At 39.9% G+C, this 27,454-nt stretch overlaps 1 protein-coding gene across 7 annotated transcripts in view; it reads left to right on the top strand.

Annotated features, from left to right (window-relative positions):
* Nucleotides 1–21,351, top strand: part of myocd (myocardin) — a 95,537-nt gene extending 74,186 nt beyond the window's left edge. For 4 of the 7 annotated variants that reach the window (XM_057056048.1, XM_057056092.1, XM_057056038.1 and 1 more), the window contains 11 exons: nt 6,018–6,083; nt 12,775–12,956; nt 13,768–13,872; nt 13,979–14,274; nt 14,412–14,568; nt 14,651–15,184; nt 15,256–15,753; nt 15,844–15,984; nt 16,305–16,433; nt 17,096–17,153; nt 17,855–21,351. In XM_057056048.1, the coding sequence (XP_056912028.1) occupies nt 6,018–6,083; nt 12,775–12,956; nt 13,768–13,872; nt 13,979–14,274; nt 14,412–14,568; nt 14,651–15,184; nt 15,256–15,753; nt 15,844–15,984; nt 16,305–16,433; nt 17,096–17,153; nt 17,855–18,471 (2,783 nt within the window). In that variant the 3' untranslated portion in view covers nt 18,472–21,351. The remainder of the gene's footprint in view (nt 1–6,017; nt 6,084–12,774; nt 12,957–13,767; nt 13,873–13,978; nt 14,275–14,411; nt 14,569–14,650; nt 15,185–15,255; nt 15,754–15,843; nt 15,985–16,304; nt 16,434–17,095; nt 17,154–17,854) is intronic. The other 3 variants (XM_057056057.1, XM_057056083.1, XM_057056074.1) reach the window with 2 other exon arrangements.
* The last annotated feature ends 6,103 nt before the right edge of the window (nt 21,352–27,454 follow it).

Here is a 27,454-nt window from a genome sequence, read left to right as displayed (position 1 = left end):
CTTATTGCCCACTCATAGAGTGTTCTCTGTCTGTTTGTTTTTTTCTACAATGGATGTCTTGGTGTATGTGCTTTTCGCTAATCAAAACTTTCTAATAATTCACATGTGTCAAACTCAGTCCTCGAGGGCCACGATCCTGCCAGGTTTTCTGTCCTACCAGGCTGAAAATGCATTCAGTGGGATAGAAAACCCGGCAGGATCGTGGCCCTCGAGGACTGAGTTTGACATGCCTGGAGGGATTGTCAGTAAATATAATTATGAAGGTTTCCCCTCTGCACTCATTGGGATTCAAACAGAGAAGCAGATGACAGACCGTTAAAAATGGTATGGCATCTATCACTTATATGGAAAGTTTCATAGCAAACCAGACGACAGTCTATAGAAGTATAGATGATGAATCCCATCTATATAGAAAACGTGTTCATGTGGCCGACAGGCTACGCAGAAGCATAACGAGGCCTTAAGATAAGAGGAGGGGCATGTGCATCTATATTTACAGCAGTTTACGCATGGTCACTGCTGTTATTGAGAGACACTGCTTTCCAGACGTGGAATTTTTATCGATGTTATGTAGATTTTTTTAACTGCCACGTTAAATTCCAGTGGTTGTAGCTTCTGTGTATTACTACTCAAGGGCTAATGTAGCTGCATGAGAGAATTAGAAAGCAACAGAAAAAAGACTCAGAGGGCTTCTGCATTGCTGCAGGAGCCATTAACCACACAAATGAAAGACTTTGCTCATCGGATTTTAGAATCAATAAATCAATTTTTTTTTTTTATATAGCGTCTTTTACAATCAAAATTGTTTCTAGACGCTTTACAGAATCTCAGGGCCTGACCCCAAACAAGCAACAATGGCAAAGAAACTCCCCTTTAACAGGAAGAAACCTTGAGCTGGACCAGGCTCATGTAGGGGGACCCTCCTGCTGATGGCCGACTGGGTAGAGTGAGAGGAGAAGGGGGGAGGAGAGGAGAGGAGAGGAGAGGAGAGGAGAGGAGAGGAGAGGAGGAGAGGAGAGGAGAGGAGAGGAGAGGAGAGGAGAGGAGAGAATATGCATAGATCATAGAAAATACATACAGAAATACGTTATATTAACTAAATTAAGCTGCCAGTAGAGTCAAGTTGAGTGGATCAGCGGGGTTGGAGAGGAGAGGAGAGGAGGAGAGGAGAGGAGAGGAGGAGAGGAGAGGAGAGGAGACCATTTCCTAGTGGGGTGACAGAGGCCTGTCAGGTGACAAGAAGGTTGACGTTAAAACAAGGATTGTAGGAACACTAGATGAGGTCCACACAAACATTTCGGGAGCCTACAAGACCTGCCCTTCCCCTCACATATGACACTTGGACCATATTTCCTTGTTTCTGACACCAACTTACAAACCCTCATTTGCAGGCCTGAGCCACAGTACAAGCCAACTATCTCCTTGTAGGCCACACTATCCTTGTAGGACTGTTTTGAGGACATGTTATGGGAGATCCTTGAGGACTCAGACATGGAGTTGTGATGACCCTCTGTGCTGTCTTAAATCAGTTTCTGCATGGACCGTGTAACGACAAGAAAACAGGTGAACATGTTCTCCAACCCAAACCCTGGTTTAACACCAACATCAGAGCACTACTCCCAGTCAGGGATTCAGCACCGAGGTTGTGACACAGGTAGGACTACAGGAAGGCTAAAGCAGACCTGAAGAGAGGCACCAAAGCTGCTAAAACAAAATACAGAAAGCAGAGCCAAACAAGTCCATGTGGAAGTCCATCCAGAACACTACAGACTACACACAGTGCAAAACACACACCCCCTTTAGTAACATTTCTCTCCCAGACTAGCTCAATGTCTTTCCCCCACTTTGAAGGGGATAAGCAAGCAGGCAGAGTACAAAAAGCTGACTTAAGGCTGACCAGCCCCCCACCACCCAAAAACATTAGTTACTGCAAGTCCTGCATGGCATCGACATTAGCAAAGCACTACGACCAGATGGAGCACCAGGGAAGATGCTGAAATTATGTGCCTACCAGCCTGCTGCAGTATGCACTAATATTAACCATTCACTACAGCGAGCTATAGTCCCTACCTCCTACCAGACCCCACCAGGTCAGAATGGGCACTCCCACATTCTCTCCCATGTGTTCTGAGTCCAGTCTTGTACATACTGGGACTGCGTCACAACTCATGGCTCCAGTACCTCATCAAATTGCCAGATGCTACTGCAAATTTGTGGAGCTGATCAACAACAATGGCAAAGCACCATATAGGGAAGATGTCCAATTGCTGGTGGCCTGCTGCAGTGACACCCACCTCAACCCCAACACCAAGAAGACACAAAGAAATCTCCATTAGCACCTGGAAGTTGAGGACCAAACTGCTCTAAGCCCTGAGCATCAATTGAGAAGAATTGAAGCAGGTCAAGTTTCACAGACCAAAACAAAGGATCTGAATGGACTGTAAACATGTTTCACATTATTATAAAGCAGCAGCATCTATTTTTCTTGATAACGCTGAGAGGGAACAAAGTCTTTCAACCTCCACTGAAAAACTTTTACCACTGCAGAATAGAGAGTGTCCTGACCCAAGGATGTAAAGTGTAGTATGCCAGCTCCACTGCATCTAAGAAGAAACAACTGCAGGATCTTCAAGACTGCTCAGTGGCGGTTCCCACTCCCATGCAAAGGTTACAAGCTCGGTGCAGATTGAATAATGTCCGAGTGCTACTGTGACAAAGGTGGATAACATTTGTGGCTAATCTAGAAAGACTGCAACGGATGACAATTGACTAATATCGAATTTTTTGCTCCAGTGATTAAGTTACAAAGGAAAAGAGTAATTTCCTAAGAATTTTTCAGAAGAATTTCTTTTAAACCTAATTGATGGTAACAAATAATATGTGTGACTCTCAAATTTCTGACAGTGAAGGCTTTGGAGTAGATATTAGATTTAGTTGGAGTAAACTGGAGATGCTCAGGAGATTTATCTAGTACGTAGAGGCCACTCATAGCATCCCAGGTTGGCTATATTAGCATAAATAACCATGTCCCACACAGTAGTCAAAATCTGCCCTCCAAACTTCACCGCAGAAGCTGAGCTGCTGGTGAATCTGGTGATCTTTTCAGTTCACTGCCATGATCAATAAAAATGTTGTCATATCTTCACAAGCTGTATATAAATAATCCCCAACCGGTGGGATTTTTCCCAAGCATTATCTCGTGTGCATGCACATATGCTTATCCATTAAAGCCCGTGTGTGATGAAAGGATGTCTAGTGACTAAATTAGAACACGACTGGGAGGTACACACACGTCCTCAGCTACAGTAGCAGACAACACTGGATCCCTTTTATATTCCAGGTAACCTCTGTCGTAATTGATCTTGCAAATGACCCTTATACGAAATGCCACGACAACCCTTATGCAGTGCCGAAAATGAACCATTTGGACTCTTCCTCGTGGCTGTGAAGAGGTTGCTGCAGGAAATTTCATTGTATTCTTGTATGACAAAAAAGCTTCTTAATCCAATAAGAAAAGCCATGTTTGAAACAAGGTCACTGAGATTTTCACAATATTTTTGCTTTTCATTTGTAAACAATTGATGAAAGAATATGCTGCTGGGTCATCTGGAACGTTTTGTCAGTGTGGATCTAGTTAACACTGTGCCAGCCCAGCTGCAGATGATCTGCTTTTGAAGACAAATTGATCAGTGATAGCTCAAAATGCTATTTATATAAACACATCATCTTGTAAATTAAGTGACATTTCAACTCATTATTAATGAGGACTCCATTGGTCAAATTTAGTTGACTTAGATTACTTCAAAGTGAACACTTCCCTCAAGCTTATTACTAAATGCTTATCAAAATTAATTCCATATTTAAACATTTTGGAATGATTGATAGTGGCACCTTTGGATATTGCTGCTGTTTCCAAACAATAAATAGAATTCAAGCCTGAAGCATCCAGTCAATTTCAATGACATTCTGGCAACAGATAAGAAGAAACTTACCTCTGGAATGAGTTGGCTTGTGTGCTGAAGTGCTGTCTGGATCACACTGGTATCCCACTGTTGACTACTGAAAAGTCTTGAGCAACTTTCTGGTAATTTTGGAATGCTGACCCAACTTGTACCTGACTCCTGTTCATGCGATGACCTTGAACTACTAGGCTGATTTTTGTTTTCTGTGTCAGTATAAACACAAATGTCTGTTTATTAAAATTTATACAAGTCACACTGATACATCTGTCACAAATACATTCCTGTGAACCCTGAAGGAAACGTCCGAGGAATTTATGTAACAAATGCCACAAACCCCTAAGTTTAAGTGTAAAAAGTGTTATTATTACTGTAACAATAACAGATTGGTAAATCAGAGCATTACTAAACTGTTCAGAGTAATGATCATCACTTTACCAGTGCAAACCAGGACAAATAATTTTCTATTTACATAATAAATCTGACAACTGTTGTGGATTTGTGTGTCCTTTGTTGTCAAGAAAGTTGAAACAAATTTCTTCAGTTTGAACATCAATAGTGAGAGGGGCAGAGTAGCACACGGTTCAGTGATCTGTGATTACGCAGTCTGGCTCTGCTCTTTTTTCTGTCACATGTGCACTTTGCAATCAGGACAGATTGCCCCTGGGAGGGAATCACTTACAGAAGAAAAGTAGATTACACAGTTTTTCTTTTTTTTCAGGGATAATTATTGATAAGCCTTCAGTGAACACAGAGCATTTTGGCCTCTAAGGGAAAACCTATATGCAGAAATTAGCATGTCTCAGTGTGTAAGAGAATGAAAGGAAAACCTTTACCATGTGGGATTATTTGCAGAAAAAAATATTGTACTGATAACAAATCAAATCATTTTATAAATGGAGCAAAGTAAGTACATGCTGTGCTTTACCCAGAAAAAATGGTAAGTAAAACAGTGAAGTAAGGTCTACGTATATCACCTAGCATGTTTGCCATGTGTTTATGGAGATTAGGGATTGAAAAAAGTCAATTATGCAGCCTTATGCAAAACAAAAACTAAATCATAACCACAAATCTATTATAACAATTTTAAACACTGACATGTAGAAAGAAAATATTTGTTGATAGAATAAATGTGTATTTTTCTGTGTTTTTGAACAAAACCTATATCAGTTGTACATTTACAGCCATGTTTCAGGCCGCAGTGCTGACAGTCGCGGCATTTGATGTTGTGACTCAAAGGTTACGGCCTCCTAACTGTAAACCAAAGCAGATGTTGGGTGAAGAGAAGGGTCTCCTGTTACATAATGAAGGTGCAGTGTTATGAAGTGGCACCCGAGCTTGTCGACTCAGTCAGACTCCTAAGAATAGCTAAAGAGAAATTCATACAATGCATGACGTTTGTCTACATCAAAATGAAATATCCGATGGGGTTAAAAATAGGCAAGATGGGAAGAAAAGTGAATAGGGCCTTACGAAAAAGAAAACATTTCATGCTGGTGTGTCAGATCTAGGCTTTGTAGAAAGATATTGGAGATAAAAGTGAAGAGGGAAAACCTACATGGTTTTTATTTTGGAGAAATAAAAAGCAAGAGTCACAGACACGAGTCACAAGCAGACACAGGGGAGGATCTATGTTTATGACCCTGCACTCCCACCTAGACCATTTCTCTACACTGAAACGTGCGCATACCCTGCAGACCACACACTGCCTCATCTGATCTGTTTAAAAGCCAGGAGCTGTGTTTATCATTCTCCATCCTGCTCATAGAAATATTTGTGAGCAAGCCACGCTGTTTTCTTTGTGTTTTCCGTATGCATATGCATATACAGTTCAAACTGCACATTTGTCTGATCACACTGTAAACTGACATCTGATGCTTTCTGGCTTGTAGATGATGTGGGTTTAAAAAAAAAACAAAAAAAAATCCAACCCTGTGTTACTAAGTGGTTTGCAGTATCTGTCTTTTCTCACTTTTTTGTCTGTACCTTACCTGTCTTTCCACACCTTGATCTCACCTTCCCTTTTGCTCTTCTTCTCCTTCCCCATTCTGACTTCAGTCCTACAGTTAAGACTTCAGCAGAGGAGGACACGCAAGCAGCTGGCAGACCAAGGCATCATGCCTCGTGAGTAACACTGAGCCTGAACAAATGCAGAAACAAGCTTGCATGTGCATGCACACATGCACACACTCTCTTTCTGTCTCACACACTCCTCCCCTTATTTGGTTTTAGATAGCAAAATGAAAACATACAGAAGAAAGCTAACATAGATAACACAACAAGATAACACTGATATAAAAATATATCTTTTATATCAGAGTCTGGAGGTATGTCTGGTTTTATTTGACCTTTAGGGACATATTCAGATGGGGGAATGGATTAATCACAATCCATTTGTTTGCTTATCGATTACGTAGACTAATCACATGGTTACTGGTGTACAATAATAGTTTGTGTTAATGTAAATCCATAATGAGCATTTTAACTAAAACTTAGCAAGTAGATATTTTTTTTTAAATTCCTTCGTACTTTTGTTGAAGTTAAGGTACTAATGTCAACATAATAGCTTCGAAATGTTCCACCCGGACAACATGTGCATTAAAAAATATTCTTCAAAAGTTTTGTGGTGTTGAACTGGTTTATCAGAGTTTTGTTCAAAAAACCAGAACAAAAATATTACAGTAACAATGAACTATCAAAATTAACTGTACTGTCAAAATGGTTAAAAATATTGTAAAATATTTACAAAGTTATCAATCTTTGTGGAAAGCAACATTTCAGTTGTTTAAATTGAATTGTTTGTGGTTTTTAAATGTGAACAGATAATGGCTTATTAAAACTAATAATAGGACCAAATTTTTGAATCATACATCTATTGTGACAGTCATTACAGGATTCCTCTCATTTTTATGACTTCTGCTGCTAAATGATTTGTAAATACATTAGGTGCTTGGCCGACTTAAAAACTCTTTGAAGGAAAGATTAAAACACCAAAGCCGACAAAGACAAACTGAATAAAAACGACAAATGTTGTGAAGAGAAGCAGCTCCAGATTCCAGAGGTGGATAAATCCACAGGTACAGACAGGGCAGGAGTGGAGACAGAGGAAGCAGGTGGATAAATGTGCCAGATATCCAGCAAGGAAGGCAGCATAGCCTGTGAGTGGCCTTCAAGGAATGTTCCTGTACTGGAAGAAGCTCTCAGCGCAGCAATGTTTACCTATTTACAGCACGCAAATAGCAGAACAGCACATCAAAGTGGAGGAACACCCAGACACCAAAACATGATGAGATGAATTACATTTTGTGTAACATGTTACTGTTTTAAAATCCTATGAGCAAGGGGAAAAATGCACAGTAACGTTAACTTATTAGGCCTTTTAAATGGTCTACTCAGTATTTTTCCTTAGAACTGCTCATTTTACTCTTAAATGGTTTTCATTTATCCACTTTTGTGTAAGACAAAGGTACAACCTTTGGTGTTTTGGTCCCCCAAAAAAGGATACCAATAAGTATTTGTTTGACAAATACAAATCTTTTGTTTCTAAAATTATTAGTAAGCCTGCTTTAGCTAGTATCATCTGTCCTACACTGTCCGAAAGGCACAGCTCCAATTTCACTTTCAATTTTGAAACATGGACAATATCTTGTGTTTGTAATGCCAGGTGCAAATGTTAATCAGTGGGGATATGTTCCCTCATTCCAGAGGATCAGATTTTCATCATAAAGAAATAAAAAATTACAATATTGAGGTTGTTTAAATCTTATCAGTCACTCTGGCAAAAGGGGGTGGTCTTGGCAAACAAGAGCACTTAGCGATGTCAGTGTTTCAACTCGCCAGCGCGGACAACGATGGGACAGGACAAGGGGAGGGCCGAGACTTCAGGCCAGGGATTTGTTGATATCTCTGGCACCATTTGCCATTTTGCAGAGGCTCAGCCTCCTGATAAAACCAGTAAGTGTGCAGGGGAATGGAATCCAGAGATCCAGTGAGGTCCTATCAGTTTCTAGGAGTTTGTCACAGATAAGGTGGCAGTCAGGACTGCAATTTGCCCCATGGTTGCTACATGTCCCTTTTAATTAAGTAGTCATGTCTATGTTGGATGTATTCCAACAGAGGCAAACCCTTGCATTTGTTAGTGCACTCCCTCTTACTCTCTTACTCGTTCACCAAAGACTTCTTTCTGTCTTGACTAGGATCAACCTCCTTCTCTTCACTGAGTCAAGTGATCCAATATTTAGGCCCAGCCTGATTGTGTTAGACCCACTGGGAGATGAACACTGTACAGAGTCGGTGTAGATTTTACCGAGGGAACATCAAGTGTTTATTGGCCTGTCCAAAAATCCTCTTCAGGCCCAACTGGCGTGAGGTCTGCAACGAAACGCACTGTTGGCCAGCAGGCAACAGGTCTAAATGCACACAACATCCATTTTCTTATTAAGATAATAGGACCAGGGCTGTAAGTTTATGGTGCTCCTTCTTCTTGAAAAGCATTTATTTTTATTCTATCAACAGCGGCACTTTAATCCTCAGTAAATGGAAACACAAAGGACTTACTTGTGCCTAGCTCACCATACATCTTACCTCTTACTGTGATGTTTACCTTTGACAGCTACAGTCAGCAGATACATGATACATTCCAGTAAGTGCCTAGTGTGTTTTAATACTGTTACAGAATGTTTAAAAGCCTGAAATCCAGCTTTTGCCATCCTGGCTCACATTACATCATGCTGAAACCAATTGAAAGCTTTCCGTGTCCCTTGATGTCAAATCAGATTCTAAATCAGGCTGGTGACAGGTGAGACAAGAGACTTGGGCTGGTTATTAACTCTGCTGCTGGATGGTCACCGGCAGTGACTGAGGAAGCAAGCCACTAGAACCAAAAGATCTAAGTGGTCAAATTTGCTGTTCCCATCATCGTCTTTGTTGTATTTACCTCAAATGGTCTTGCACCTCCATTTTCCAACAGTCATCCCTCTCATTCATGGCTTGTTACTGATGTGAAAGTTACATATTGAAAAAGTTTTTTCAGCTGTTTTTATTGTTTTTGTTGTTATGACCTGTAAAGTAGGTGCCAGTGATGGGAATATATTGTGTCTTCGGGATGTAAATAAAAAGTTTAGAGAGGTTAAGTATCTATAGAACGAGTATTTATTCCTTCTTACTGGGCTTTCTACCCTCCTCTAAATTTCAAAGGATTTCATGAATCTAGTGTGAATAACAAATTAAGCCAAATATTTGCTCCATTTGGAGACAAATATTGCTAAATATTGCTCATTACACATAAGTTATTTAGTTTATTTTGTTTTATGTCTTTGTAAATTTCTCCATGACGTGGTGCCTTCATAGCCCATTTGTCATGAGACATAATATCCTTAAATTATGTTACACAAAGCTTGACATTATTTCTTCTATTTTGGCCATGTAACCTTTAATCTTTGGAAATATCTCACTATCTCAATATATTTTTGACCAAATAAGTGCCTCATTCTCCTCTCAGCCATGTCCTTCTCTCATCACTGACACCTTAGGTCAAAATATTAAATAAAAAAATGTGTGCAGTTTCCTGTCAGCAATAGTACAAGTAGAGATTGTTTGGCTGTTGACGTTGTGGTGCTGATGTTCTGTTGTGCAGACTCAGCCAGATGAGGTAGAATTATAAGAAACTAGCTCTCAGCCTGGGGCCACTGATGCTGGTTCAAATGAATATTATCCCTTTAGACTGTGATATCACAATGACAGGTATCAGAGTGGGACACTCGCCAGTTGACTCCACGTGTATGTGTATGTGTGTTTAGTAGTTTGTTTTGATGAAGAAGAGCATCTACTCCCATCCCAGATGTGTGTATTAACAAACCACTGTTCTAGCTTGATGCTCAGTAGTGTGAAGTGCTCTGTTGGAGATGGTAATCTGCTCTAACAAGCATGACTTCAGCATTTTGTCAAACAAAAAGGTAAAATGTTTAAAGTAGGCCTTTCAACATTAGATTATACTTTGACAAAGTCAGCCAGAATGAAATAACAAAGGCATTTTGTGCCCTAAAAATAACTATCATTTCCATTCTTCCCATCCCATCAATTTTTATTGATGAGAAGAAGCTTACTTAATTTGAATGGAGGTTAAGGCCTTTTAGTTTTGGGAATCTAATGCAGTCTTTTGACTTTGCAGACTCTGGTTTTATATGATGCCACCTGCACAAGAGCATTGCTTTCATCCTGATTTTTCATACAGAAAGTAATCTATTATCGATAGCACTGTGGTTTGTCTTTTGTGTGGTCAAGTCTTTTTACTGTTCTTCTGAGCATTTTCTCAGACAGATCAGCAGATCCAACGACATTTGTTAATGTCTGGACAAATGTTAAAGTTATTTTTTTAATATCTTAGAAATTAAGCATTCGTAAGCATTCCCCTGATTGAAAAGGGTGAAAACATTCATTTGATTCATTTGTTTGTCACTTATTTTCAAGCATATTCATGGTGAATCAGGGCAGTGCAGCCTTCCTGTGCGACACATTTTTCCGAAGTTCTCTAGTTGTTTTTATGAGTTTAATTAGAGGCCAATTGGGACATTTACCTAGTAAAGTCTAATGCATTAACAATACTTTATGTTGATGCTGCCCACATCAACATTCATAAAGCACTGTAGAAATGATTCATGATAGTATTTAAAAGTGTCTAATGTCTCAAAGTGTCTAATTTAAACTCTTGCGGGTTTATAAACTAGAGATCAAGCAATTGGGCTGAAAATATATGGTTGGTTGTATACACCTCAGCTAGGCTAGTGTGATCATATCACTGGGTGTCATCGTAACCATTGATGGTGTGTAGATTTCTTTACCTACATTACTGACCATAGGTAGTGAGCACCAAATGAACATACACATTGTTGATGTGAGAATATACTTACATTTTTTTCCAGTTTGTCAGGCTTATTCCAGAGAGTGCCTAAAACTTGTTTCAGGTCTCCAAAAATCTTGTTAGCATGGCTTTGAAAAGTTCTCTTCAACACGGTTCTTTGAACAACATGCGTGCTCTGATTTAGATACTTTAGATACTCTGATTTAGCGATGTTTCAAATCAGGCCCAAGTTATCCAACTGCAGCACTCTGCCCTCACGCTGTTAGTCTTCAAATGTTCAACATGTAACTCACTCTCTCTATATCATTCTAGGCAGGACAACCATTTTGTTTTTCTGTCTGGACTGTGGTGCTTTAGCGTTTTTATGTTTGCCCTCTTGAGCTCTGAGTAAACATGTTGCGAAAAAGAGACGGTGGGCTGCGGTCAGCTGGTTTACACTACACTACCTTCGGCAAGAGGAGTGAACCGTTTATTGAGACGAACAGCAGCTGTATTTTGTTCCACCCTTTTCCTTCAGAAGTGGTGATGTATTTTTGAGCCAGAGTGCATCTTTACATGTATGTGTGGGTGTACCTGTGTATGTTTTTTGCCCCCTCCTCCAACATTTTGTGACAGGACCAGGCTGTTGGGCTTGCCTGCAGCATTAACCCCTCACCTTAAAGCTCCACGTTCTCTCACACAACACTCCCAATGATGTCTTCAACCTCCATGCGGTAATGTTGGAAACTATGTGACCCATCTGTTAGCAGCCACTTGGACAGCGGATGTGTACATGGCTTACAGATTTCCTGTAATTCTGTCACCTCAATCTGGTAATGACAGTGAAGACTTATATGAGCAGCCAATAGAAGAGATAAAGCTCCTGATATATATATATATATATGCACATGTAAAATCCTCATGTAAATAGGGCAGTCCCCATTGAAAATTATGTATGCAATCATAATAGATAATGCAATCACCCCACTACTCGTATGTGCAGTTTTGTAGTGTCCTCAATTTAGCGCTAGTAGATCAGACCATAACTGTCTTTGCAAGTCCATTGATGTTTGTATGTTATGTCCTGTGTGTGTGTGTGTGTGCATGCGTGGTGTGTATGAGTGAGGGAGAAAGAGAGAGCGAGAGAGAGAATGGAGCTATGATTGAAACCAGGGTCTATTCCTGTCCTCTCACATGAATGCAAAATAATGTTATATCATTACTCACACACATGTGAATATCATTAAGACATGCGCGCATTCATGCACTCACACAAGTCAGATAGCTAATCTAAAGCTGGGTACACTCCAGCCAATCAGCATTATTGTGGAAGTAAAGTGGCAATATCAGGTTCATATCCACACAATGTAACACCTTTGGGGTTAATGTTGCACTTGGCATCAGGGATCAACAAACAGCATGTAAATACTACCGCAAGGTGCCCATAAACAACATTCATGGCAACAATCAAAGGGCAGTCTCTGCCCATTGTAACCTAGCAGAATATAGCCCCCAAATGTTTTTGCCATTTAATGTAATACTACTTTATTCATAAAGTGTCTATTAAATTAAATTCTTAATGATTAAATTCTTAGTCAGTTTACAGAAACTCAAAAACTGAGTCCAAGCCAACAGTGGCAACAAAAAAAACCTCCCTTTTAACAAAGAAACCTTGAGGAGGACCAGAGGTCAAATTGGGGGGCCTTCCTGTTGATGGCTGGTCTGGTAAAGGAGGAGGAGAATGGGGCATAGAGCAAGGAGAAGGATAGAAAGAGCAGAGGAGCAACACATTCATTATACATAAAAATTACAATTAACATGGCCTTTGACCCCTAAAACTAGGGAGTCAGTGGGGTCAGAAGTCAGAAGAAACATTACTACAATTCAAGATTTTCACAGCAGTCACAGTTAAAGAGCTGATGTCCTGCTTGTCCAGAGATCTTGTCTGAAATGAATACCGTTGTACTTTCTTCGCAGTAAACCATGGCAATTTCCCAAAGCAGGAGGATTCCTATGCATTCGAGGAGGACAGCAGCAGTGAGTGTTTGTCCCCCGAGCAGCACAACAGTGATGAATCGCAAGGATCGGCATGCCCTTCATCTGATGTTGTTGGCAGGGCAGCCTCCTCATCCTCACCTGAACTTACCAGCTCACAAGAGGTAAAAATAAAAAGCCTTGTTTTCTTTATGTTAATTTTATTATTTTATATACCTTCCAGAAAGAACTACTTTGCACCTTCTGCCTTCTGGTGGTGACAGAGTGAACTGCACCACTAACTGGCAGAATCAGTTGAACTGGTGACACACTCCTGCATACCAAGCCTGCAGCCTTCACAGCTGCTGTTATTTTTACGTTGCTTACCTTGCTCCAATGATCGTCATTTATAACGGTCACAAAATTCCTCGTTCCTCGTGCCAGAAAAGGTCCGTTCATAGTCGTCTCCAAAATGTTCTCCTGTCAGTGGAAAGTTGGTGTTTGGAACTTTTCGGGATAGTTCTGTAAATTGAACATCAATACATGTTCATATTTGTGTATAATTATTCCATTTCATGTAAACTCTCTTGTAACTGTGCCTCCTCACTTCAGCTATAATTCAGATATAGTATGTTAAGGAAGGATTGAAATCACAAAATATGAGGAATCTACACAGAGAAAACTAAAGTAAATAGACATTATTATAGTATAGTATAAGATTTAAAGACGCACTGTCCAGGTGTTATTTGTATGCATAAAATAGGCCTGCTTGGACATGTTTTAATTTAACAATTACACAACCATTAGAGCCTACAGTGAATGCCCCCCCAAATTTATTTCTAAAAAATATGGCAAAATGTACTAAAAATGGTAAATCAATCAAAAGATTTTTAAGTGTTGGTTTTATGTTGTTTGACCCACTTTGAGGTAGATTTATTATATAAATACTGTATATACATAAGCACTATAGCTTTTTTTAAATTCTTTTTTAAATAGGGAAATGTGACCCAAGATCCACCTGATCAAAATGGGGATCAAGGCCTGTCTGGAGCCAACGGCCCTCAGAATACTTCTCCAATAAGTGTTCCTGCCATTGTCAAGGTCAGAAACATGTATCATTCTTTTCATTCCTCTGTGATAGTTAATTTGAATAATTTAAAGTGGCTAGTTAAATCATGCATGTTGACAATGTTCTCATTCATAACAGTCAAAGACATCAGACAAGAACCGCCATAAGAAGCCCAAAGATGTGAAACCAAAAATTAAAAAACTCAAGTACCATCAGTACATTCCTCCAGACCAGAAAGCAGAGAGGTCCCCTCCACCCATGGACTCTGCCTATGCCCGACTGCTCCAGCAGCAGCAGCTTTTTCTGCAGCTACAGATCCTCAGCCAGCAGAAACAAGCTCAGGCACATCAGCAGCCATCACAGAGCCAAGCCCAAATCCAACAGCGACAGCCTACATTCAGCTACCAGCCTCACCTACAGAGCCAAACTCAGAAGTAAGTTACTGTAGATGCCTCTAAATAGGTTTTTAACCAAAACTAAATTACACAGAAGGGTCTTTTACAAGTGTCAGTCTGATGAAGTGCAATTTGCAGCTCAGTGTCGACGTCAACTTTCAAATTTCACCCTGCAGAGGTGTCAGTGAGCAGCTACTGGGCTGCAGCTCCAGTGGTCCATCCAATCAAGCCAACAGCAACACTTCCTCTCCAGTTAAGAACACATATCCTAACCAGAACATCATCTCACCAGTCAAACCTGGGCCCCTGCCACCTAATCTTGATGACCTGAAGGTAAATGCCTCGAAGTGAAAGAAACTATTTAACAGAAATACCTAAAGAGGACCTGAGAAACTTTCAAATCTTGTTGCTGTAGGTATCAGAGCTCAGGCAGCACCTCCGTATTCGTGGTATGCCTGTCTCCGGCACCAAGACAGCTCTCATTGAGCGACTCAGACCATTTAAAGATTCCACCACTGGCTCCTCCCCTTCGGGTTGTTCTGATATCACCACAGTGACTTTCCCTGTCACGCCCACGGGATCTCTGTCCTCCTACCAGTCCCCGTCCTCCTCCAGTGCTGTTTCCCAGGGAGGATATTACCCCTACCCCAGCACCTCCTCCACCCCTCCTATCTCCCCAGCATCCTCGGACCTGTCCCTCAGTGGCTCCCTTCCCGACAGCTTCAGTGATGTGCCAATGTCTTCGCCAACCCAGTTTGGCCTCCAGCCATCCCCACCACAGTTTGCCGTAGAGGACGGTCTCGGGGGAGGCAGTTTTGGCACTGGGGGACTAAGAGCAGGTGATGGTGGCTGTATGGCGGGAATGGAAGCTGAGAAGGATAAGATGTTGGTGGAAAAGCAGAAGGTTATTGAAGAGCTGACATGGAAGCTCCATCAGGAGCAGAGACAGGTGAGCTACAATGAACTATGCGTTATTTGAAAATATACAAGCAAAATGCCAAATGTGGGATTTCTTTTCAGGTTGAAGAACTGAAAATGCAGCTTCACAAGAGGAAACGCTGTTATGGAGCAACACAAGACTCCATTCCCCCTCACTCTCACCCCTCCATGCATCAGCAGCAAAGCCCAGCAATCATGGATCAGCACTTCTTCGGGGTGACCGTCAAACAGGAGTCAATATCATTGTCTTCCAACTGTCCATTGTCCTCTCCCAAACAGCTGAAGAGTTCTTCCCGCAGCTGCATGGAGGAGATGGGACATTGTGCAACTCCCCTCTCTAACATGCCAGGCCATGATGGGCCAGGATGCATGGACATCGCCCCATCCTCTGGCAGCCCATGTACAATGTCGGCTTTTCTAAGTCCCCAATGTTCACCACAGGACTCCCCTACTGGAAAGCCTTGCAGTAGCCCTCACCCACCCTCTCCCCGGAACACCTATTTACTATCACCAGCACTAGGAAGAGATGGCTCCATTCACCCCCACTCTCAAGCCAACAACAAAGTACACAGCATGCAGGTATGATGTGCAAATGGAAGGTTCACTAACTGCAGTTGTGTGTGGATTTTGATGTGTGTGGATTTTCTAAAATTTGTCTGCTTACTCCAGGTACCCCAGAAGAAAAGTGACCATGCAGCCAACTGCTCTTATCTGTCAGACCAAAGTGGCCTTAAGGGAGTCTTTTCAAACTCAGATGAATGTGAACATGGCTGCCCAGCCAAGCCTGACAACTCAAATGTTCACCCAAAGGTGAGGTGAATGAATTACATTGCATTTTTTGCCATGTCAGTGTTGTGTGTGTCCCCCGGATCGTCTTACCTAACATTATTCTTTTTCTATTACTTTGTGTTCTGGCTTCTCTGATGAGTTTCGGTATTACTTAAACTTTGATTAAATCACTCCTTTCTTTACACGTTAGTGGCTTTTTCCCCAAGAATGACCCTACACCCAAACCTAGTTCCAAATTCGAAATGTATGAAGACTAAAATCGGCAGTTCACATAAAACATTTAGCAAATACTCCTCCAAAAATTGGTTGCTAATATCGCTTTTCACCTATTTCTCATATAGATGTCAATAATGCCCTCTCTGTGGCATGTTGGCCAAAAGGGCCAGGTCTCCCCACCTTCCTTCAGTAGCTCAGATTCAGATGCTTCTGACTTAAGACAGCCCCCTTGCTATGAGGATGCAGTCAAGCAGGTAAACATAAATTCATGCTGAAATTCAGTAGCCAATGGCTGGTCAGAGATTTTAGTAAACCTACCGGCATTGCTCTTATCCATCATTCCACCTGACTCCTGTGTCTCATCATCTGTCTTAAATCATTTTTTTCATTTCCAAACTCCAATGAGTCTGAAGCAGTTTAGTGTTTTCCTTGAATAAACATGTTTACTGAAAGTGAGAGCTATGAGAATCTAAAACAATGGACACTCTGGTGTTCAAATGTTATTTGCATCAATAACAGTCTAGAAATGTCCAAAATATGTTGACAGTAATTCGATCAATTTTGCTTAAACTTATAGGAATCTGCAAAGCCAATAACCAGAGCAAGGCTGCAGACATCCATCAGTTGAGTCCCTCAGTATTCTGCAGATGAGAATTTGTGACTATATGCTGAGTAGCTCTAAAATTATTCATATGCAATATCTAACGATTTGGTCACCTGACAACATATTATAAATTCTTATCAAAAAATTTGCTCACAATTGACAAGCTAATTCCAAAAGTCTATTCTCTGTATTGTGCAAAAACTGAATGCCTATATTTGTATATTTTATATGTTGTGCATTGTAAGATGCTGATGTGTAATCAAATCATTGAGACACTGGTTAAAACAATCAGTGTTTTTATTACTGTTACAGCAACTGAGTAGAAGCCAGCAAATGGATGAACTACTGGATGTGCTCATAGAGAGTGGAGGTAAGATGATATTTAATATTGAATAGTATTGTGTTTTTTGTTTATTTTTTACCTCTGGAAGTAAAGGAAATCTACCATATAAGACAACAGAGCTGCTGATTTCAATGTATCATTTTGCTTTCTTTTTTCATCATCATCATTTTCAGTATAAAATGTGCCAATTTTAAATCAAATCAAAATCAAATCAAAAATCAAAATCAAATCAAATCAAATCAAATCAAATCAATCTTTATTTATATAGCGTCTTTTCTAATCAAAATTGTTTCAAGGCGCTTTCCAGAATCCCAGGGCCTAACCCCAAACAAGCAACAGTGGCAAGGAAAAACTCCCCTTTAACAGGAAGAAACCTTGAGCAGGACCGGGCTCATGTAGGGGGACCCTCCTGCTGATGGCCGGCTAGGTAGAGAGAGGAGAAGGGGGAGGACAGGTAGAGGAGAGGAGAGGAGAGGAGAGGAGGAGAGGAGAGGAGAGGAGAGGAGAGGAGAGGAGGAGAGGAGAGGAGAGGAGAGGAGAGGAGAGGCACAGAGCACAGAAACACATATAAAAATACACTATTTATGCAAGCCGCCGGCCGAGTGGGTCAGCGGGGCCGGAGGTCATCATGCAGCTCTGACATTTTGACATTTACACATTTTGATGACTAGCAACAAGACACACCAGTAAATGATGGATGTGCTCCTGTATTTCTCTTTCTCTTCAAGAGATGCCAGCAAATGCCAAAGAAGACCGGGAGAGGTCCTCCAACACCAAAGGTGCACCTCATATAAATGTATCTCAGGTGTGCCCTGGACTCCGCATCCCGAGGTTTCACAGACTCTATGAACACCTGTCCCCTGCCCAGCTTACCCTCGACCATACGACCAATCCTGCAAATGATAACCAATTTGAGATTATTCTGGGAAGTGCATCTGGCCGTGGAGGGGAAGTGCCACTCATTAAATCAGCTACTGAGGCTCGGGGACAGGAAGGTAATGGGACCCGGGAGCCTGAAGAATACAGCAGCCCACACAACCTCCACTGTCACCCTCAATATACCCAACATGATAAAATTTTGACCAACAGAGACCTGGTTGAGACACCTCTGTCACCTTTCAGCACCAAGCTTTTGACCATCCCCGAAGTGCAAGGGATGGTGAGTATGACTTTTAGCGAGACATCCTGGGAGACAATGGAGTGGCTGGATCTTACGCCACCCAGCTCAGCCACAGCCTTCAGCATTGCACCTCCCAGTGCTCCCAGCATATTTAATGCAGAGTTTCTGGATGTCACTGACATTAACTTGAACTCTGCTATGGACCTTTACCTGGAGCACTGGTGAAAACCAAAATAAATATCATGCTAGTGTGAAACACAAGACACCAGCTTACATTAGCTGTTCAGAGTAATCATATCAACCACACCAAAGAACTATTGAGTTCTACCAAAAACCAAGTGCCAGACATTGCCTCTTGTTATTTATCAGAGGCATATTGACCATTCAACACTATTGCTCAGACTAACTTGTAAAGTGTGCAGTTCACACTACAGGACTTGCTGTTTTGTGATCAGGAGTCATGGAATCTTTTACTTTTAAACGAAAGTTACTCAAAGGAATTGGTGAGTGAATAGTAAACAGACAGCTTAATTATAAAATAGACATCCAACAAAACACTTTGGGTTATAAAATATGGGAGATTATCATGTTTATACTTACTTATACATTTTCTGAGTACCCAGCCATTTACTGTTATTGACAAGTTCAAGATATTTAGCCATAATAAACAGGATTTTGTAAGCGATCTGCAAAAAATTGGGATCAAAGTTGTGTAGTGTGAACAAAAGACACAGAATTATGGGTGTTATACTTTTACATAAATGGGAACATGTGATTTATTTCACCACTTTGTTTTATATCAGTATTATGCCACCTTAACTTGAAGACACATTTTGAAAATCATTGTATCTTTTCTAAGATGTGTTACTGGAAAAAAATTAAAGGAATTACAAGGTGAATTGGGTTGCCATTATTAAGGCCATTATGTAAATATCCTGACTAGCTGTACTGAGAGAGACAAGGAGACGTCTGCACATATTTGTCTGTAGCATGAGAGTACACAAAACACGATTCAAGTGTATTATGTAAAAGGTTTATTATTTGTAATGTAAATATAACTAAATCTCACTTTATACCACTAGCTAAATGCACATTTATCACAGTTTGATTGACTTTAGTTCTTGTGTGTAGAAATGGCTCTTATTGTTTGATTGTTTGTTTGTTTTTTTTGGGGGGGGGGGGATTTTTGTTTATTTTATTTTAAATACAGGCCTCTTTTCACTGTCTTTTTTATATGGAGGACCAAAAATGACTTAAGCATGAACAAATACATTGATAAATTAACACAGGATAATATACAAATATTTTGGTCCATAAAAAATTTATATAGGCTAGTACATTTGCTATTTACTGTTTTTACATTAATTTTTATATTTCTTAATTTATTCATTTTTTGTGTCACTATGTGCAATTTGTTGGGTGGTGCTGAACTCAAATTAAGACAGCTAGTATGGCGAGATCTCTAGTCTTGATTTTTACTGCCTGTTGTTGCCAAGGTATTCACTTGCCTTTAGCTAGCTAAGAGGCCCTTTAATTCGTTGCTGTCTACACTTTGTTTAGGATTCTGATGGCAGTTTTTATGGGCCATTGCCCAGCAGTTAAGACCATTAGAAAACACATAGGATAAAAAGGTGAAAATAGATAAAAAATAAATCGTTTCTATCTGGTTACCTTGGCTGACCTACAGCCCACCAATCTCACCCCACAAATTAGCATACAGTGGCACAGAAATAAAGAAACAAACAAAAAAAACCTGGAAATACAGAAAGAAAGAAAAAAACAATAAATGTGAATAAAGAAATGAAAAAAATCATAAATGAATGTAAAAACAAATGAATAAGTGAAACAAATTAATATACATATACACAAAGAGCCCATATTCAATTTCTACTGACCAAAATGTTTTCATTTTGTATATATGCCTGCATTTATATATCAATTTATGCTTTGCTAATTTTTGGTTCTCCCTGTTTTAACACGTGTATAACTAAGATAAATGTTTGGTCTTATAAGTTGTAATTGGCAGAAAAACTGTGCCTTATTTTTCAAAGCTTTTTATTACATATTTTTATATTTCTTTCCCTCTCACTTAAAAAATACTATTCCCTGAATATGTACGTTATCAATGAGCGCTCCTAAAATGTCTGCATTTTTTTAATGTTAGACTATTATTCAGAATTAAAACTTCATCTCTAATTTTTCTGAGTTCCAAGTTTCACCCTTTAAATTCCCAGGCCAAACAATTATTTATTTCTTATTTTTATATTTATATTTTATGCTGTATTTATACTGACATTCCTTTATATGCGCATGTAGCTGATTTAAACAAAAAGCCAACTAAAGCCAAAAAAAGAAACATGTGTAGCTCAGTTATTCTTAACCAATGTGATGCAAAGTGAATGAACTACTCCGAAAAGCCATGCTTAATTTTTAATCTTTTTTGAAAAGCTCAAATCATGTAGGGGTGAATCATTAGCACTTGACAATAGAACAATGTAATATATTCAGATCTGTGAACACAGTGCAAATGCTTGTAGCTACAATAATACCATCATTTCAGACTCTAAATAGCATTGGTCCAATAGCATGGTCCAATTTTTCACACTTAGAAGAGAGCAAACAAAGTAGTTAGTATGCAAAAATTGATGCCACTTGCAGCCTGCAGTCAGTTACTACGAACTGATGTTAAAAAAAAATAAAAATCCAAAAATCTGCTTTTGGCCTCAGTCTTTCCATGCAGTGATCTTGAAAGAAAATTTGATTACACACCCTAAAATGCCGAACTATTACCTGAAGCAAACTACCGTGCTTGCATTCACATCCATACAGATCAGACTTGTGTTCTGTTTCGTTTATTTTTAATGGTTGATAAGTGTTGCACTTGATAAATGGGTTTTATTTTCTTGTATGTGGTTCAGCATCAGGATATTCTTCGTTAATGCTGTCTGGCCATTTTGCTCTTACTTTTGCAGGGACTCATTTGCAACACATGACAGAAGCTAAAATGTCGCTTTGCCACCAACTTGATTTACTATTGTTTGAAATTAAACAGTATTTGCCTATGACCCTGTATACTACAGAGCAATAAACACACAGTAAAAACCATTTCTGAAGTCATTTTTCTTATATTCATGTCCAAACACACAATAACACAAAATTTCTTTTCAATGGAAACTTTATTTGTAACCCTTGATAAAGATACAATATAATATTCATCATTCTTAATATTATTTTAGAATCTACTAAGAACATTCTAGGTAATTGAAATTTATATAAAAAAAAAAGATACCCTGGAGTTGACCAGTGGTAAACTAGCTTCCTGGAAATGAGTCTTGTGACAGGAGCATAGATCTGTGATCTGTTGTGTCACATGAAACTAGGGTTTTTAACTGGGCATGCACCAATGCACTGAAGAAGCTGCATCAAAGTTCCAACATGAATATCTGACCTGCACTGCATGTAAATTGACTATTTTAATGTTTCATCTCTATTAACTCGTCAGTGGTGGCCATTTCTGAAGGATGGCTTGTGTAGAGATCTTTAAACGAAAGTAAAATAAATTTCTTACATTTCCAGCTCACAGGATGAGGATTTTTAAAAAAATTAAACAATGATAGTGTTCATTTTTACATGACATGATAACACTTTTCCTCTGATAAGAGTACAACCTGTTTTCTATAAATGTATTGAAAGATTATCAATTCTGGAAAGTCTAGAGGAAATAAAGTTACAAAAATACACTAAAAAGCAATGTCAAGGACTTTGCTAAATTAACAGGGGATTTTATCCCACAGATTTGAAGTTAAATGGCAGATTATTCTTTTGACAGTTTGGGATTCATATTTATTTTTAAGGAAAGTAGTTTTATCATTTAGAGACTAAAGTGGGCTGGTATAAAGTGGGTCTTTAACCACCAATAAGGACCATCACCACCATGCGCCATATGGGGCCAAATTCGAGCAGGTGTAACATTCCGGGTGGAATTTCAACAGTTTTCATTAGCACATCTCTACTGTGGGGTTGTAATTTAGTACAGGGTCTGAAAAAAATGAGTCAGACTAATAAATCTGTGCTTTTGTATCCCATTCTATCAGTGCAAATCAGACACACCGAGTGTCAGAGCAACAGTCTTCAGGGTCAAAGAGATGCTGTTTGGTGAAAATATGTGGTGTTTAGCAGCATTGGTTGATTTTTTGTTTTGCTCCCTGGGAGGGAACTCCCTTGCTAGGAGTTTTAATAATGTACTTACTACTCCTTGCCTCTGTGTGGCAGCAAGATGGATCAGTGAACATTGTCAACTGAGCACTTCAACTGTACAGTGCTAGAACAAGCTGCTGTAAAGGCTCATTGACAAACTAAAAACATGCACGGAATCTCAGCGGGCACCCTAAACCTAAATATCCTCACTGTCGCACTTGAGTTGTCTTCATGAGTCTAAATTGTAAAGCAGAACCATCCAGGAACAGCAGACTAGATGTACTATATACATACACATTTACATCAGTGGACATAAGGTCCACCTAAAGCAACTTTATATTAGGCAATGTAGCATCAGGTTTTGCCCTGTCTGTATGCATCAAATACTGTCATCAATGATTTGAGTTGTAGGACTGAGTGTCTGAAATAAACAAACATGTTCTAATAACTTTCTGTCCCTCTGGATTGCAAAATCAAATCTCTCATATTAGATTTTATTTCCATTACCATTTTTTTTTTACCATTTCACATGCTAGTTTAGAGGCATAGACACTGACTACTCAAAAGCCTTGTCTACGGAACATGCAGGTAAGTGAACAGAGCTAACGATTGCACGATTATGCTGACCATAATTGTCTTGGTTTATGGGGACATTGTTGTGTCCTTTTTTCCTTAGCTGAAAGTATATTTGTGTAATTGTGTCTGCTTGTTGACAGAAACTCATCTACTTTAAAGTTTTGTTTGACTATTTGAAGGCATGTCTCATATAATCTCCAAAGTATCTTTGTTATAGATAATGCACCTGACTCATACTTCTTTTTGATGCAAAGCACCTTTGTTGGTGTGCCTGTTTTCTTGTCTTTGATGTCTTGTCTTTGACAGTGAGTCTAACAACCAAAGTGGAGCATCAAAGACACCAATAAAAACAGAGACCAGGCCAGGAGGGGGCATATGATGGGAGGTACAATAACTTTGTGATCATGCCAGATTAATCCACTCATACAAATATAGGGTTAGGAGAACAATGAGGTGTGAGGAACAGACAGGGTCATGATTTTAAGGTATAAAAGATCAGACACAATCATTAGTTTACAGTACTCCCTTTGGAACTCCCATGGGAATGCTAACTTGTCCACAGCTGTATCGTCGCTGTCTTTGGGAATAAGCATTTTGGATTTAATTTTCCACGTCAAGATGGTGAGCCAGTCAGGAGGGGCGCAAGTCTCGAGGGCCTGCCTCACACTAGAGGCTCCTAAATTAAAGGTAAGCAGAAACTTGCACAATTTGGATGATGTTTAAATGTGCAGCACGCTGGACACACCATGGACAAAGTACGGACGGACTAATCCCTCAAAGAACCTAGCACAAATTTAGAACAAACCTATAAAGTGTAAAATTAACTAAAACAAGCTGAGGTAAAATTAAAATGCACGAGTCCAGCAGAAATAAGGTCAGGTATATTCTGCATGATCTGTAAGTCTGACCTCCAAAGCTTCCTACATCGCCAACCAGACAAGCATACATGGGAACTAAATTAACAAAGGGGATATGTGCGCCATACTCGCCTGACAAAAAAAACAAAACAGCACCATCAGTATGTAGTGACGCCAGCACCTGCTATGGGAGAGGCACCAGGAGAATTTAGTGGAAAGTTGTCAGGAAATTTAAAGTGACTGGCAAAAGAGACAGAAGGTGAACACACAGTGAGGGGAAAACTGACACTTCTGAGAGAGAAGAGAAATCCTATCATCCTTTCATTACTCCATCAAGGCAAAGTAGATGCCCAACTCCAGAATCTGAGATAGAAGATTACAGAGAAGTCAACTTGATGGTATTCAAAGAAAGTTGGAGGGTGTTTTAGAAGAGACCACGCTTGAAGAGAAATGGAGACAGGAACAGGAGACTGTAGCCGGTGCCAGAAGAAGCTGCCTACCAGACCAAAACCCACATCAAGCTGCTGCAGCATGTAGCACACCTAAGCCTACAAGAGAAACAGATCAGCAGCAAATAGAAATAATGCAACATTCAAACAACCTAATAAAAAAGTGTCTACAAATCCTTGACAAAGAATTAAGAAAGATACCTAGAGAGCTGAAAGAAAAATCAACAGATCCTGTTCCACAAACAGCAACAATGCAGCTGTCAGGCACCATGACGGAAGTGTGTAGGTGCCTGGTATCGTCAACTAGACTAAATTGAAGACACCCTTCAAGTTATAACAAGATCACAGAAGAAGGAAGAAGAGAGACTTCAAGAGAACGCAGAAAAGTAAAAGTCAAACTAAAGGACCAGCTGAAATGAACCGAATTACACAATGAAGTGGGAAAGTGCTCCACTAGTAATACAGCATATTTGGCAGTGATAGTGATATGGATGAAGACATTGAGGCATGCTCTATGTTCCCGAATGTAACACAGACTTCAGGTCAATAAGAATGTTGCATGGTCTTTTTGTGAAATAGTAGGCCTCACTTGGAGACTGCAAGACCTTACTGAAGGAGCTAACAAGTGGATCATAACTGTGGAGGAGAATATGGCTGGAGTAATTCTGACATTGGGAGGCATAAAAGCATTACTCGTGCACATTGTTGGAAAACACACCATAGAAGACAATTCCCAGAATGCAGAATTACAAACGCTGATAAAGGGCAAGACTGTAGTTCGATTCAACACTTCAATGGATATTGAAACAGAGTGTGGATGGTATTGAGAAAACACTATCCAGAGAAGATGAATCCATCAAAGCTGGAAAAAGAATCTCCAGCCTGGGCTCAGGCTGGACATTTTCGAAATGAAAGGAGAGAAGAAACTGGCAGTGCAGGGAATGCTAACACCACCACTGAAAGCTTGTTCAAGGCAATGGTGACCTGTGGTCACAACCAAAGGTTCAATGAATGGGACCTCGACAATTAAGTCAGCCATTCCTTCAGCACAACAGCCGCCTGCAATTCATGTGCATTTCAACCAACCAGAAACGAATGGACAAACATTACCCTGAAGAGGTACATTTTGATTACCTCCATGGGGAGTGTGTCCCCTGTAACAAGAAGAATGCTCACGATCAACCTCTCATCTGAATTATGGACCAACTGACAGAAATGCATGTTGGGGATGTATCCAGCAAGGCACCAGCACAAAGATTGCCCAGATAACTCATGGAGGCCCAGAGAAGCTTGAGGGGTGATGAGAATTGTCTTTATCTTGTTGTATGTTTTTTACCATATGTTCCTGTCTTCTCTTAGAAGTTAGGCATGGTAGATTCATTGGCAACTATAACAAGGATCAGAGACATTCCTTTCACAGGATTGTTGTTTGTTGTTCCATTGTAATCTCAGGAACCAGTCAGGCAGGGGGTGCTAAACACCAATCATAAACGGGACATCATGGTGGGGTTGGTGATCTTATTTGCATAAAGAATGGGAACTTTGATCTGGCCACCTGGGAAGATAATGGACAAGAAGGACTGTATCAACACCAAAGGAGGCTGGAAGAAGAGGACGAGGTCATCCCAGCAGAGGAACTGGATTGGATTGCATGAACATTGAGAATTTGCATGTGTGTTTCTATAAAAGACTGGGCCAAGGGATAGTTAGGTTGTCAGACTTCGTGCCCTGGCAATTGACTCTGTTGTTGCTAGGGTTATGAACTGGCCCGGAGCTCTGTAATATTTGTATCTCGAATTGGTTCTATTGTTAAATACATTTTGAAATTGGCATTTTTCTTCTTGAAGTCTTCATTCAAAGAACACGCGGATTAGCAGCTACATACGAGAGGTATTGCGATCCAACAGGGGGAAATAATGGCACCTGGAGTTTCGATACAACTGCAAGCTGAGCCAACTGTAGCTGTCACATTACAACGTCAAAACCATGATTGCATGGTACATTTCATATATGATGAGTGTCACACAAGGACTATAATGAATTAATGTTGGCAGAACATGATGAACCAACAGTCTTTTTTTTTGGGAAACGTGAGATATTTATATTGGCCCACAAAGTGTAGCTGCAACTATATATTATGTAATGTTTTATTTTAAGTCATTGATCTGTGAAAGCGGTTTCTCCCTGGTAGGATGCAAAGCCTGGCTAGATTCCAGCCTTCATGGATTGGACTTGCCCATCAGAGGAGGTCAAATCCATTCCTCGAGGGTTGAAGGCCGGGATTTACATCCTACCAGGCAGGAAATGCTTTCACCAAGGTAAATGAAACCCCAGGTGAAAGTGTTTACCTGTAGGACAGAAAATCTGGCTTGGATACAGCCTTCGATGCCCACCCCTGAGCCAAGGGGAGGCCTAAGGTTAGTAAGGAAAAGTTACAATTCTGTCAGGATGAGGTGGAATATTTGGGAAGAAAATTATCAAAGGCACATATCCTCGTCACATATAGAGGCACTTACTAAAATGCCCAAACCACAAAGTCTGGGACAGATGTTGTCTATTCTGGGAATGGCAGGATATAGCAGACCTTGGATTTGCGATTTTGCAATTTAATTTAATTTTTGCTCCTTTGTGTGCGTTCGTGCTGCAGGGCAATCAGACACTTCATTGGCTTTCAAGCACTAAAACATGACTTGCAAACTACAGCAGCTCTCAAAAATCCAGATTACAGTAAAGCATTATTGTTGTACACCGTGTTCTAAATTATTATGCAAATTATATATTTCTATTATTTTTTGTCGTCGACAGTCAGCATAATTTTAAAGTCTAAAGTGAATGTTAATGAACAAACCTTCCAATAATAACAGTATTTTATTCAGAAATTAAAAAAAAAAAGCGCCGTTCCAAATTATTATGCACAAGAGTTTCAAAACATTTTATAGATTGTAAAGAACTGAAAATGGTCATTTGTGGAATTTGCTGCATTAGCAGTTCATATTTACTGAAACCAAAAGTTATTTCAAAAACATCTTAACAGGTCAAGTTACATTTTAACAGAGGAACCCTTATTTGATAGCAGCTTCACAATTCTTGCATCCATTGAACTTGTCAGTTTTTGGAGAGTTTCTGTTT

Source organism: Takifugu flavidus, chromosome 1 (assembly GCF_003711565.1).
Source record: "Takifugu flavidus isolate HTHZ2018 chromosome 1, ASM371156v2, whole genome shotgun sequence".
In the NCBI taxonomy this organism is placed as follows: domain Eukaryota; kingdom Metazoa; phylum Chordata; class Actinopteri; order Tetraodontiformes; family Tetraodontidae; genus Takifugu; species Takifugu flavidus.
This window is presented reverse-complemented; position numbering and strand designations above follow the sequence as displayed.